The sequence below is a fragment of the Phoenix dactylifera genome, chromosome 14 (genome assembly GCF_051530095.1).
Source record: "Phoenix dactylifera cultivar Ajwa chromosome 14, Ajwa_hap1_PhDact_Kaust_v1.1, whole genome shotgun sequence".
NCBI lineage: Eukaryota > Viridiplantae > Streptophyta > Magnoliopsida > Arecales > Arecaceae > Phoenix > Phoenix dactylifera.
The window spans coordinates 19,509,959-19,525,859 of record NC_143203.1 but is presented as its reverse complement, the minus strand read 5'-3'; the positions used below and the strand labels follow the sequence as shown (position 1 = coordinate 19,525,859).

General features: G+C 37.5%; 1 protein-coding gene across 1 annotated transcript; it reads right to left on the bottom strand.

Annotated features, from left to right (window-relative positions):
• Positions 1-512: 512 nt before the first annotated feature.
• On the bottom strand, positions 513-6,019 carry LOC103715099 (Amino acid dehydrogenase family protein). The gene is made up of 5 exons (XM_008802624.5): positions 5,868-6,019; positions 5,576-5,759; positions 1,540-1,697; positions 1,102-1,314; positions 513-842 (listed from the first exon to the last, which is right to left on the bottom strand). The coding sequence occupies exons 1-5, from the start codon at positions 5,958-5,960 to the stop codon at positions 612-614; spliced, it is 879 nt and encodes a 292-aa protein (XP_008800846.5). The 5' UTR covers positions 5,961-6,019; the 3' UTR covers positions 513-611.
• Between the last annotated feature and the right edge of the window lie 9,882 nt (positions 6,020-15,901).

The following is a 15,901-nucleotide window of genomic DNA, read 5'->3' as shown; positions in this document are numbered from 1 at the left end:
ATTATTTTCGTTTCAGGTCATTGGTCTGATTGCCAGGTTATGTTGGTCTAATTTCGCATTTCTTACTGGATCTTGGCATTGCATATTGAGAAACACAATTCATTGCAAAAAATTATTTCCAAGTGCTGCTAGGTCTGTATGATAAAGAGGTCATCATTGAAGCATGCATTAATTTGGGTGTCAAAGCAATGTTATGTTGTCATAGGTCTTCATTTCTACCATTAATTTATGCCTGTGCACTCAAACAATGGATACAATAGGCACTGCCAAACCTAGCATGCATTCATTTTGGATGTGAATTCATGTTGCGGGGTTTACTTGGAGATCCACTCAAAGCAATAAAGCCTTAATCTTTATGAATTCAACAAGTTGGCTAATCGGGTTGATGTTATCATTGAACTATTTATCATATTATCTGCTCAAAATGGGGACCTTTTTTTGATACTCGACCTAAAAAAGAGTCATAATTCAATCTAGGCGCTAATCTCACAATACTGAGGTAGAGAAAGTGATTAAAATAACAGTCTCAAATCAAATATTTTTATTATATTCCCTACCAAACATAATTAGATGCACAACAACAAGAACAAATTTAGCTCAATGTCTATTTTTTACTGCACAATTCTACGTTTAGCACCATCCAGAGTGTTCTTGAGCAACATAGCAACGGTCATCGGACCAACACCTCCAGGAACTGGAGTGATCCATCCAGCCACCTTGCTTGCTTCTTGGAAGTCCACATCCCCAACAAGTCTATACCCTGATTTCTTACTTGGGTCGTCAACAGCATTGGTTCCAACATCAATTACTGCAGCTCCAGGTTTTATCCAGTCTCCTTTGATCTGCTTACAGTGCAAAGATCATATTTAGCATCACTCATAAATTAATCATTATTATTTTGGTGAAAAAAAAGAGTTTTAACAATCTATGTTTATGCTAAAACAGGCTCCAGGCTTAGCCAGAGTACCCTTCGGAAAGTTTAATCAAGCATTCTTGCCATTTATTGCTATGACCTTAACATTTAACAATAAAATTTTCGACATAATAATATTGATATAGAAATAGAATACTAGCACAAGGAGGTGTTAATTGGCTGCATACCATCATTGCTTGTCCAGCTGCAGCAATAACTATATCAGCCTCACGAATGATATTCTCAGGATCTTGAGTATGGGAGTGAACAATTGTCACAGTCGCATCTGCTTTCAGAAGAAGCAAGGACACTGGTAATCCAACAATATTGCTGCGACCAACTACAACTGCCTTTTGGCCTTTTATACTTACACCACTTCGTGATAGTAGTTCAAGGCATCCCTGTAAAGAAACTGCATGCATCAAAACCCAAAACCAGAATGTCTTCAGATAACGCCCAAAATTATATTGGTAGTTCACAAGGCCTTTAAGATCCTGGGGACCAAATCATCTGATACAACTTTGTGGTACAATTTTCAGAACAGTATGCAAGGTAAATTCTGATATGGATATGACAGGAAAAGCTATCATGATTGGAGGTAGGGATTTTTGATAATCAAAATATACCTTTGGAGTGCAGGGTAGAAATAATGGCTCTCTGCCTTTCATTGCTAGCTTCCCAATATTTAGAGGATGAAATCCGTCAACATCTTTTTCAATATTGATTTCACTTAAGACTTTCTCTTCATTTATGTGTTTTGGCAATGGAAGTTGAACCAGTATTCCTGAAGGTAACGCAAATAAATGTCATTAAATACAACAGCTTATACAGAAAAAGAGGAATCTGGTGTTGTGGTAAACTAATCTCCAGTTTCAGAATTTGGTCTAGTAAAACTAAGATTAAAATACAATAGCCAGTTCAATGCATGAAAGCAAGAGTCCATCAACCTCAAGACCCAAGATCCTTGATAGCTAGCATAAATAGAGATTGATTTGGTAAGTTCTATGGAAGTCAAATAGACACGGCTTAAAGGAGTAGCATTAACGATTGGTAACCAAAAAGAAAATTTATTACAGCAGCAAAGACATGATATAGATGAAATCAGAAAGCAATGCTATAAAATAAGAAAAATAACCAAGGAGAAAAATACCACCAGAGCACATCAGGGAAAGACAAAGGTCTGTGAAAGGATACAAGTAGCTACAAATACATGATATGGTTGAAAGGAAGTATAATTATAACTCTCACAACTGAATCAAGAGACTAGGTATACAAACTCGCCTGTACATTTTACTGATGCTTATTCCATGCAGGGTCTAAGCAGCGTGCCATCCAATTATGGGGGATGATAGTTTTTTTCTGGGTAGTATGAACATGATTATGGACCTGATCAGTGGATCAATAGTTCATATCATTATATATGATTTGAACTGCTTTCAACAATATAGTTGGCTTCCTGTAAAATGCTAAAATGGAGCAATCAATGCTTTGGACAAACTGGATACATACTTATATCTACTAATTCTTCAACTCCCCGTTTGTATATCCTTCAAATTCTTGTCATGATTGTCGATGGTAATCGCCATGGAATCTCAGATATTATTTTGAAATCTCTTTCCATTTATATGCTTTGGCATGTGAAGGTAAACCCCTATTCCACTTACAAAGACAGCTTAAGTGTCATCGGACTTCGATATCTACCATGTTAAGGTCAGTAAAATAGGAAAATATTTCCATCTATTGTCCAGCCAACTACAGTTTTGGCTGGTTTTAAACATGGTTATTGTGTTTTAAAACATAAAATCTTAAGAATGGTATACTTGCACGTGCACTTGCAACATCTCAACAACATAAGGTGATACCTAGAGTGATTATCAGCCTGTACTATGACTTTTTTTTTGTTGCATTATTAAGATAATGCATCTGGACAGAAAAAACCTAGCTTAAAGTAATGTCTCAAGAAGGTATACAAATGTTATAATCAAAAGTCAGATGATGAATTCACAAATGCAACTTAACTAGTGGCATATATTCTGATTCGCAATATGATGGCTAAGATGGTGATGGGTCATACTTCTCAAGCAATGCCAGTTGACAAATGACACCTTAAAACAGTAGCACTGAAACATGCTTGGCTTCCACAAAACAATGGCCTTGTGCAAGTTTCAGGAGTGCATTTGTCTTCTGATACAATAACAAAATGGAAATTCCCTTAACTTCAATTATACCACATTGATGAAGGAAATTTCTGAGCTTCATGCTATATTTACTTCTGTAACAAAACAAAGTAAATAACATAGTCAAAAATAACAAACACATGATAAATTATATGAAATCTTGATCTGTTTTTTGTACAATGAGTATATTGGAAAAAAATGAAATGAAAAAAAAAAGGGAAAAATAAAGGAGATCTTCCAAAGGAAAACAAATAGAAGGACAATATCAAACAAAACCAAAAAGATTGCAAGTGATTGCAAACAGATATATCAAATAGTTCTAAACAAAAAATAAATAAACAAACAAACAAAGCATCTCAAAAGAAATCCTGCAATTTCATAAGATAGTATGTCGATGCAAACTTTTTTGGATGTCCTCTTCATCAAGCATGATTATGACTGAACCTGATCTCTAATGTACTGCCGCCAAAGTTGGGATGACCCCAAGATCAATCACTCTAAAGTGTAACTACAGGGATATTCCAAGATTAGTAATATGAGGCTTCGACGCATACCTCTAGAAATATATAATTCTTGCAATAGAGGGTGTATTCTCAGGATCACTACAATGACAGCTGTCCATTATAACCTGAGCTAGCTCAAACAATACTGCCCGGTACCTGCTCACTGAGTTCTACAACAGAAATTCAGCAAAGTTATTCTTCAACATGTTTCTAAGGACACAATATTCCAATTTACTACAATTTTATTCAGCGTGGCACTAGAAAGATCAACACAGGAAGCACCTACCTTCAAACATTTGTACAACCCTTTATGTCAATGACTTGCCCTTGTCCTCAAAATCCCTCCAGTCCTCTCTCTCCAACATCCACACATAAAAAGTGAGTGGATGAACCTACCAAGCCCAATCCACATCACAAGTAGAAGTGACTAAAGTCCCTAGAGATCAGAAAATCCTCTGACAGAGATCAGGAAGTGCTTGTCCAATCCCAAAGTTTCAAATTGGACCTCTTCCAAATCCCAATATGCAGATGAGTTGATTCAACAATTTTCATATTTATCAAACTGTAAAAACACAATAAGAAATCCCATAAGGAAGGCCAAATAACTAGGAAATGAGACAATTACATATTGACATGACAAGGTCACAGTCCAGTTTCTAATAATGTCCACCTCCAAAATATCCTATTATAACTCAACCTCCACAGCATCTTCTCATATTCCTACCATAAAGAAAATTAACACCACAGCATCTGAAGATTAACTCTTTACATTTGTAACCCCCACCCATAGAAAATTTATAACGCCATCCCTTTTCAAGTTATACAAAAACCTCATAAATGCAAAAACACACCAAAATCTAACAAAAAGAGCTAGGAATAAGTAAGAAACACGCTTAAGGATCTAAATCCATTCAACAAACTGGTAACTGGGTAATTTTATTCTATAAATAAGCTTCCCTTGTTACATGAAGTAAGACATCATCTCCTCCATTGATAAATGAAAATATTCAACATCACTCTCTTTGCATATCTACATGACCTAATTAGGGGGAAAAAGAATTTTCTTCAACTTGCTCAAGTCGCATCTCTCAAAATAAAATAATAAAGAATATTAACAAAAGCTGGATTTAGGTCCTTTACTTTCCTTAAAGATGATCAAAACTGTTACACAAGTCCTCTATATATACTACTAAGGTCTGTCCTTTCAGCATGCAAGTCAAATTTCTCTTCTAGTTAAAAGAGGTTATAGTTTTTCTAAATAGAAAGTGACATGCAGAAATAATTGTAAAAAAGCTAAAATTTTCTTAAAACTAGATCTCGATTTCTATATCAATTATATTTTATCCACCCAGATTGGAAGACATCTAGTCAAAGTCTTATCCGCAAGGTAACTTTTACTTTGATTTGTACCATTTCGAGACTCAAACATCATTGAAACACCATATCAGCAGGATGCAATGAACCCTGGATGATAGCACCCTCATAGATCTCTAAAAGTTTAATAATTTCACACAAAGAGAAGCATCTCAATCAAATGTTATATGGAAAATCTACGGACTCTGGAAGTTTTGATATGCAATTTGGCCTTAGATGCAATGGATCTTGCTCCTAAACCTTGTCCAAACCAACTCAAGGCGACTCAGACTGTCCACAATTGATCCAGTGATTCTCCTGGATTACTGCACAATCTTCAAGTACATCGATATTCAAACTAGAATAGCTAAAAATAACTATAACTGCACCTCAATGGAACTCTACCCATGAACAAGCTGACATTTTTCTTCTTTCGATGAACACCTCATTCATATCTCCTATTCATTACATTAAGAAAACAACAGAAAGAACCAAGAAAAGCAACATACGCACAAAAAAAAAAATAAAATTTTTATAATTGCGCTATCATTGCTGAATGGAAGTAGAGCTACCACCAGCCCAACATTTTCAAGCGAAAACAAGGAGGAATATCGGGGGGAGGGGCGAACCATGGACGTCGGGATCGGCGTTCAACTGGTGGACTTTCTCGATAAGGTCGGCCTCAGAGATGTCCTCGGGGAGGTCGAGATCGATGGACCGGATGCCCACCTCAGCGCAGGCCTTGCGCTTCATGCTCACGTAACTCTGCGAGTCCTTCCGCATCCCCACGATCACCACCGCCAGACCCGGCACCTGAGAATCCAAGTCCGACCAAAATCCCATCAGCTACGACCTAAAACCTCAAATTCGTTCGAGAAATGGGAAGCATTGAGGTGGTATCCGCGGGTCTTGGGATTGTACCATGTTGTAATTCTGGAAGAGGGATCGGACTTCGCTGGCGATCTCGTTGCGGATGGTTTGGGCGATCGCCTTGCCGTCGATGATCGTCGCCATTGACGCCGACGAGAGGAAGAGAAGATAAGAAAGAGTTCCGTGAGCAGCGGTCGCAGGTGCGCGGTGGGGCATTGAGGAGTTTGTGGTGAAAAAAAAACCGGACCGTCGTGGCTCGGTTGGACATGAACCGGGTTCATGACATGTTGAGAAGAGTGGATTTTGTTTAAAAATCTACTTAATTAATAATTCGGCAAGGATTGGCTTGATTCGCTAGCAACAAGTCAAGCTAGAGCTGATCTTAGCTCACTCGCGTTTATCTGTATTTAGCTAAAAATAAAAATATACAAATAAAATATATTTTTAATATTTATTTATTATAAATAGTATAGATTAAGATGGTATATAATAGAATATATTTTAATTATAAAAATATGATATAATTGAGATTATTAGTTCAAATTGTATAAACAAACTTTCTTAAATATTTAAGCTCTCACTAGATCGATAGCTTGCTTGAGCTCGCCTTAAAATACGAGCCAAGCTTGAGTTGGGCCGAAAGTTACAAATCTATTCAAACAATCACCATGATCAGCTCCTAGTCAGCCTCCATGGACCTATAAAGCAGTGCCTCCTAATCCATATAGGCTATGGACCAAGTTCGCTCAAATATCATTTGTCACAATCCAGGATTTTATCCAAAAAGGCTAGCTGGAAAATATTTTTTGGGTTTCTTAGTTCTGTATAAGTATCTAAATTTCCTCGATGAATAACCGATGTGGAACTAAATACGCACTCGCGCGGATCCTCACAGCCCTGTCACTATGCCACCAAACAACCAGCACCCACCAACCTCTCTTCTCTTCTTTCCTCCACTACCTCACTCTCTCACGTGCTCTCTTTCCCTCTCTCTCTCTTCACTCCTCGGGTTCACTCTCACTCGTGTGGTCGGTGTAGAGCCAACCCATTTTTCTCTCCATCTCTCTTCCTCTTTCTCTTTTCTCTCTCTAGTTTGGATTATTCATTTTTGCAGATTAGAGGTAAGTGTGAAACGTTAGATCTTGGAGGTGCATTGGGTTCTAGGGATAGATTCGCTCGTCAAGATAATCACAACCCTCTCCCTCCCACAATCCTTATATTAGAGGCTAGATAGCATCATAAGGACTAGATTAGGTTCGAGACGTGCACTCAGATCTTGGCCATTGATAAGGCTGCAAATGGGTTGGGTTGAACTGTGACCTAACCCGACCCGACACATTTGGACCCGATCCAACCTATTTTTAAAGACCCATGGGGCCGGATCGGGTTCTCAAATTGGACCCATTTCCTTTTTGGATCAGGTCTAAGTTTACTGAATCTCAACCCGATCTGACCTGACTCGTTGTTTTTTGGGTCAATTTTGAATAGTTTACCTAGCAATCCGATCCGATCCAACCTGAACCCGGATTGTCCATTAGGCCCATACCCAGATTTCCATGAGTAGTCTTCATTGTTTTGTTGTCAATTACAGGAAATATGCCAAGCTGTTAAGTGTGGATGCAAATAATCTGTGTTGTGACTTGTAAGGCACACAAGAAATGAGCTAGTTGTGACCTGGTCTTTGTGAATTGCAGCTAGAAGTCTTTATTATCAATCTTGTTTGCTGATATGAACTCAGAAATTTAGAAGAGATGAACATCTAGGTCCATTAATTTCATGAGGCATGTTTCAGCATCTGGTGCCAATGCAAGCAGCAAAGTCATGCTATTAACCTGGTTGCACCTAGACCTCATTCCGAAGAGATGGAATAGAAGTGAAAATTTGAAAAATTAGCTTTTATATAAGCTAAAAATAATTAATCCATTATAAATAAACTTTATTCCACTCTCCTATTTTGCAGACACATGAATATGGTAAAAGTACATGCTTACAAGATTGTATTTTTGTGATGATTTTATTATTCCTTGTCATCTGAAATACTTACAAAGCAGAGAAAAGAGGTGAACTTCTCAAAAGAATCTTAACTGTGCTTTTCTAATTAATGATGACAAAGAACAAAATATGAGATATAAAATGATGATAGAGAATAAAGTATAAGGAAAAAAAAATGAGTCATGTTCATGGGGATGTCTATTACATAATGCTTATTTCAAAATTCCTTTGATATTTCTTATATCCCAGCCATACTGAAATAGAATATACTCAAGAATATTATGTTCATAGGCCTAACAGCTTAGAATCTTGCCTCTGCTCTCATTTGGGGCTCGTTTGGTTCGCGAAAAGCATTTTCCTTCTAAGAATATAATTCCAGAAAAGCAGATTCTTAGGAAGAGGATGCCTAGGAAAGTATTTTTTGCATGTTTGGTTAACCATGAGAAAGTGATAGATTTCCAAAATGCTTATGTTTGGTTGACTATCTACTTCCCTAGGAAAGTTATGCATAATTTCTATTATACCCTTAATAAAAATTAGGTCTTTAATGCCTCTTTAATACTTCTTTAATGTTGAAGGTTTTTTTTGGAAAAAAATAAAAATGGAGTTAATTTTTCCATGTTTCTCATGGAAAAGATTTTTCCATGAAATGTGGGAATCATATTTCCATGGAAATACAACTTTTCCGTCTCTCTCCTTTGAAAACTCCAACCAAACAAGAAGCATTTCATTATTTTTCCGTTGACCACACTTTTCCGCCTTCTTTTCCCGCGAACCAAACGAGAGAGAGGATAAGTTTACAAGGAAAGGGCGCTCGGAAATTAACGAATAAGGGCTCAGAATAAAACTTGACCTCACAGAAATTAACGAATTTGAGGCTTGCCTCCCGTTGAGGGGTTAAAAGAGAGAGAAAAAGGTAAATAGCATGATAGGGACGAGAATAAAAGCTCAGACCAACCGATTTCGTAAAGTCAGGATCAGCTTTAGCAAAGAAGAAATAACGGTCAGTGCGCATCAAATAGACGGAGGCATCCATAAGATAGGCTTGCCCTGTTAAAGGTATAGTGGAAGAAGAATCCTATTAGATTGTTATGTTAGTTTGGGAATTTGATCGCAATAATGGACTCATTCATAAATATTTTGGGGATTTTATGACTGCAATTCATAAATTGTTTATGGAAAACCTATGTGCATGTGAATTTGAGGCAAAATGGATTACACATATCAGACAAGGCATACTTTTTTTATGAGTTCCGAACTTGATTCGAATTTTTTAGGTTGGGATTAGGTTATACATGAACTCGACCCGTCTCGAATAATTCGCTGGGTCAAAAATTATAGCCGTGGAACCGAGTGAACCGACCTGATCATCTATTGGGTTGGGTCTAGGTTCAATAGTATGACCAAAATAAAGAATCATGGGTCGGGTTCACGCATGACCCTGTCCAACCCGACCCATTTGTTCCCCTACCCACTGGTCAGTATATTTGTGGTCACAACCTATGATATGAAGGTTTTCTAAATTATGAAACTTGAGTGGGCTTTGTAAACCTGAAAGCCCTACATGCGCCCGAGATTTTGAATAATATTTGTGCTTACTTTAGAAGAAAGCTTAATTGTCGATTGTGTTCAGTAAGGTTGTGCGTAGCATCTTGCAGGAAATTCTGTCTTATGACCTGATAGTAAGTACCTCTATCCTAGTATTCTATCATACATATGAATTATTTTATAATGCACAATTCAATATTTGAATATTAATCTAAGTGTTAAAATTTAATTATAAATATTGCTCATGCATATTTATATTAGATGTTGTGTATGCTCTATACACGTGAATTTTAAATTATTGGATTAAGCATGCAATGAATTTTGTGGGCATGAACTACATTTTTACAGCATTGGAATATTGTTGCTTTTATTGGTTGTGATGTACCCTCTTTAGCCTGACTATGATCACACAGTTCATGATTTTGTCTTACAGGTGATCACTAATGCATGCAGGTTAACAACTTGTTGTAATCAAGAGCAAGTTTTCTTTTAAGCTATGCTAATAGAGCAATTACTGGTATGCAGGCATGTTTTCCATATAATTTCAGTGGTAGTTTCTTTTTGGGCCTACAATAGGACAATCACTGGCGCATACCGACGAGGGGCATGTTGTAGTCAGAATCTAGTTTTTTTCGAAGCTTACTACAAGCCGATCATGGCCATAGTCATAAAAGCTAGGAGAGAGTGTGAATGATTAAATATATTGATTTGGAATTTTATCTTGGAACTAGATGCATTGAATATTTTTGAAATATATATTTTGTATTCTTCAGCATGCTTTTAGTTATAACAGAAACTCTTATATTATGAGAATTGATATTCTGTACATATTATGCTTGATCAAATTAGAGATAGAGGTAGTTCACTTTTATTTTCTCTTGTTCCTTTTTACATGCCAACAAATAGCATGAATGAGATCATGGGCAAACTAGGACCTAAGAGTTATCCTTCTTATTAAATTAAATGGCATGTAGTTTATATTCTTCTAGTTTAAAAATAATGTTGGAATTTATATTGTGTATATCTATCATTTTAAGAGATTTTAAATATCCTAGTTTACCTTCTGTGTTGACACCTTATGAAATTCTTCCTTAGGGCTTGCATGTCCTATGAGTTCAACCTTACAAGGCATGCAGTCGTCTGCTATGCACTTGCTTGTATTAATGTGCCGGGGCATGATAGTAGTAGTCTAAACTGATAAGTATAGGACATTCAAAATATGCATATCTGATATTCAATAAACATGTATCTAGTAAATGTGCATGGCTCATCTCGTTCCTATACTTAAGGACAAAGTTCTCTGGCTACATTATAGAATTTTTTGGTCTTCAATATGGAGCATTGCACCTAACATAAGCATAGCAAGTCTTATGAAAGTAGATATCTATGGGAAAAGTTTAGATTGTAATGTTAGATATGCCTGCTTTTGGTAACGATGGATTGTTGCTTTTCTCGAGAGTTAATTATAATTTTGAATCAAATATAGGTTGGTGATACAGAAAGAGCTAGTGGTTTGTTCTTATAAGTGGAGAGAAAGAATTAAATATGGTCTGGCTAAAAGCTGCTAACTCATCTGGTTGGCACCCCTCTCTTGAAGAATTTCTTTTGGAGGGAAGTCTAGTATACGAACCTTGGTCGTGGCAAATTGCCATCCTAATGCTCGAAGAAGAAAAACTTAATGTGGGTTTAAGAGGCTAAGAATGGATCTGGGTAGTGGAAGGAAGGTGGCTAGGGTTTTCAGGTTTAGTTGTCAATTGCAAATGTCTTAAGGCTCTGAGCCATTGAAGATGAAGATAAAGTATTTAAGGTTGCTAAAGACTGAAGTTTCTCTTAAAGAAGTTTCACTTGGTTTCTTCCTACCTCCTCCAACATGAAAATGGATTGTAGTTATAGATGTATAAATACAATTAAGGGGGTAGATAATTGAATGTTCAGCATGCAGGTTGGCCTCTAAATTGGTCATAGAATGGCATGTGTAGGGTGGCTATAAAGTGGCTTTAAGGTGCCTCATTGCTGTTCTGATAGCGATTCTCAGCCCAAGAAAGTGGTCTGTTTTTTGGGCTTTTTGCATCAGAGATTCAAGTTAGCCTGGGCTCTTCTTAAGGTGTGGTTTCATGGGTTGAGATTAATTGGCCCTGGCTAGCTGGTTTGTAGAGGAGCAATGTCTTGGCTAGCCAAATAAAAGTTGGATTTAGCTTGGGCACAGAGAAGTATTTCATTAATTGAGATTCACATTTTCGTTATGGTTATGGATTTGCATTTGGATGGATGTGGATTAGAAAGGGCAGAGTAATGAGAATTATTGGATCCGGGTAACTAGGTCCAGTTACCTAAGTCATAATTAAAGGTTTGGACCAAGAGATGCTGCACCGGTTGGTACAAGTGCATACCAACTATACTATCATACCATATAGGTAGATGCTATAAGAGTCATATGGAGTGTCGGTGCACTTAATTGGTTCTATATCAGGCATACCGATATAGTAATAGATAGGTACTAGTGTAGGATCCGGTATGCTAGAATTTGGTATCGAAATGGCATATCTTGGTTTGGACGACGAGAAAAAAAGTTCCTAGCGCAAGTTGTTTAGACAGAGAGACTTCTTTTATCAAAATGACAATCTTGACATGCAATCATTTGATCACTGTTGGTTTTGGAAGATAAGGATGGATTCTGGAACGTTCAGGAGCCTCCATGGAATCACAACTATTTCATAAAAGAAATTAATCAGTTTTTTTCTTCACATTGCCTTGTTTTTCAACTTGGACTGTCAAGTTATGCATCATGCTATTGTCCTTTGCTTGCAATAACACGCTTGGATCATTTAATGGTCCAGACCGCACAGGCTTTCTGAGTACTCACACTTCCTTTAGTCTGCAATCTTTGGTCGGTTTTGTGATATTTACTTGTCTTTTTCTGTTAGTCTTCAGTTGAACAGGAGTTTGTAATGAATTCAGTGATGAATCATTGTGGGGATTCACCATTAGTAATTTTAAAGAGAGAGTGTCAGTGTTTCCTGGCCACCTACTTTCAGTAGTATTTTTTTTTAAAAAAAATGACATTTTGATTGAGTGCCTAATATATTCTCATTGGATTCTGCTCAAGCTTGAGACCAGTTCTTAAACTTATGACTCATTAGCTTTCATCTTTTTCACTAAAGCACTTGATGTAAAGTTAAATGAGTTTTATGCATGACTTGTGTAAGTTCCCTAATCCCTGCATCTGGTTGGCTGCAGGGTTGAGTCTTGAAGAGTCGAAGAGTTGCGATTGCCCTTCGCACCGATCATCGAACGTCATCGGCTGTATCAACAGATCAACAATCATCCAATTCTTGGAAATTCAAGTTTCTTGACAGCATCTAAGATTGTCCATGCATCATTAGCTGGATTTCTTGTTCTTGTCATCTTTCACTGCCTCCCTGCCCATTTGTACAGAGCATCAGGCTTTCCAGCTCCACAAAGATGCTCCGATCCACAGGACCCTGGGTAATTGTGCTACAAATTCATGATCCTTTCTGCTCTTGAGCTGATCCTTGGGTAATCGAAGATCTTCTGAGTAATCGATCGAGTTGTCGTTTTTAGTGGATTCGATGTTGTTCTTCACCACCTTTGTTCTTAAGGTTACTAACATTGATTCAAGTGGACCAAAGCTTGATGTATGATGCCTTGCAAATTGAATCATAGGCCACAACAGTATATTCTTTTGTTCTTTTAGTTGGTAGGATTGGATGGAATTCCTATGTTGGCATGGAACATTCCATTGTGCTTGGTACATCCAAACTGCTGCTTTAGCCTGCATCCTAACCCTGCAATTCCAATGTCAAGTCTTCAAATAGGATCTCCTTGCTATATATCAAGATGCACAATGAATGATATGAGGGGAATCTGCATTGATGAATAGAAGACAAGCATTCACTGCCAAATAAAATTCTTAAATTTAAGCATTCAGGTGTCTCTACTTTCTCATAAGCCCAACAGATCTCTATGCAAATCGTCCTTGCCTTCTGAATGATGTCTCTATGCAATTCCCATGCCAGAATCCTACTTTAAGGAAAAGCATCACTAGCACTGGAGTTCTTTTCCTGAAAATATGCCCCAATGCCTCTTAAGGAGACCAATTCTCATTGTTCTTCGAGGCGAATCTTAGCCCGTTCATTTTCGCCTTGATAAGCATATCGAGATCTCAGCCTGATGGGGGACATGATCTGCAGATTTGAGTTAAGGTGTACCAAAGAATACCCAAGTGGCCCCATAGGTTTGAATTGATGCAGAGATATCTTAGAAGGACTTTGGGTGGGGGATATATATGATGGATGCCATTGGCATTGTCCTCCAAAGAGTGTAAACTAAAAGAAAAGGTAGCCTAGGGGCAGCAGTAGAAAGTGGCCATCTTTTTTCCCTTATAGACAGATGCCACAAATGATACCAAGAACAATTTGTGATGGCAATAGCTACCATCACTCACTTCATCACAGCATCCTCATCCTCTCCATCTTTATATTCCTCCAAGTTTCTAGACAGTGAGATTGTGGTCTTTTGTGGAGAACTTTGACAGGGAAAGAAGGTTTCCATAAGAGCCAAATCAAACATGGTCAGATGGAGGCCTAAAAGGGCCCCCCTCTCACCCTCTCTTTAAGAAGTTGCATTATAGGGTTGTGGTTAAATTTTTGAGGACTACTTCTACCCATCAAACCAAAAACCTACATATTAATGTTTTATAGGGACAAATAATAAAGAAGAGTAGTGCTAGGGAGGATAGGTTGTGTGGTCTCTAATTTTTTAGCCAATAACACCCCACGACGGAGTGAAAAAGCAAAGCTTTAAATGCATGAGTAGATGAATGTATAAAGAGTAGTACTGTCTCGAACCGGTATCTCATACGAGTGGCATACCCATATTCGTACGTCAAAAAAATCTCATAATATACCATATTAATACTATGCTAGTATGGTACTAATATGAAGTCTGGTACCAAAATAGTGAATATTGCATAAAAGTTTGTCTGCGTGCATTCATTTTGCCATCTATAATGTTGCTGGTATAAAGAACCACCATGTCTATTTGTTGGACCATATTCATGGAAAGTGACATTTGAACAAGATGTTTACATGGCCAAAAGGAAATGGGACAAGAGGACATCAAAAAACCAAAGGAAACCTATGCTTTGACCCTCTCAACTTTCAACTATTTGCAGGGATGCTCCCTATCCTTTAAAAAGTTTTAATTAGATCCCTCAATGTAATCTCTGTTGCCAATTAACCTTTCCATTCGTCCTTGTTAAATAGATTTAGTTATAAAAAAAAACTCACATTAACATCATGTGAGTCCCAAATATTCTTAAAATTCTTAGTACATCCTTTCTTAAGAAAGAGAAGCCCCATCTGTGTGGGACTGGTCTAGATTTAGTTTGGTTTCATGCAAACAGTTACGTCTAATGGAAGTTCTTAGTGTAGTTGGAGCGACTAAGCTTGATGATGAGGTGCTTCCATTGGACATGCTCGCAAAGAAGCTTCTTCATCATGTTGTTGAGGCAATGCTCGCCGAGTCCCTCGTTTTGGATCCTAGCAATCTTGATTCGATCTCGTGGAGGATCTTGCACTACCATTTGTTGGCCTTGGTGAGGGTTTGACACTTGGAGGGGAAGTAGGGGTGCCGCTAGCTCTTCGGATTTTTGCTTCTCCTCCTACTTCATCACCATGATGAAGTGGTTCGACGCCGACCGAGCCTCCTTATTTCGAGGCATCACAGCATCACCACCGTCACCATGTACTCACCGAAGACGGACTCTTGGTGCGGACAACATTTACCTAGAAGAAAATTCAGCTATGGTGATCGAGTGGATTCGAGGCCAGCATATCTGTGATGATCGTGGGATCGCAAGAGAGTTTGGCTCCTTTCAGACATCTCACGTCTATCGAGAGGCAAACAGTGCAGCGAACTGTATCGTCTTCCTATGCTGCACATCATTCAAAAGAGATTCTTTAAGAGAATCATGAGTCTGTTTCTTTCCCACTTTATCATATACTTTTTTCTGACTTTATTAGATGCATTTACGCTCGTCTAGTGTAAGTCGCCGCTGTATCAAAAAAGAAAAAAAAGAGAGAAGACTTTAAAGCCTAACGCCAATGATGAGTAGACGATGGAAAGAGTGATATTGAGTCGAACTAAAAAGTTAACAGGGTCAATTAAAACTTTGTAAAGAAGAGTTGAAAGTTGAGGAGGGTCAAAGTATAATATCGTAAAATTCATATAAGCCCACATTCACAAGGAAACCCTTCCGAGAAACAACTCTTCTGTTATAAATGATGAATATTTCAAACTAAAATTTTACTATTGCACATTGAGTTAATGGATGCAATTTTATAATTAGCATCTACATTAAACAAGCACTAAATGTACATTGCATAAAATTAATGCATTCAAAGATCAAATGATGCTTGTAATTGTTAAGAGAAAAATTCAAACAAAAAAAAAAGGCTTGGTTGGATGGAAATATCCAACCAAGTTCCTTTCTTTCAATCTTTCTTCCCTCTTCTTTCTTTATT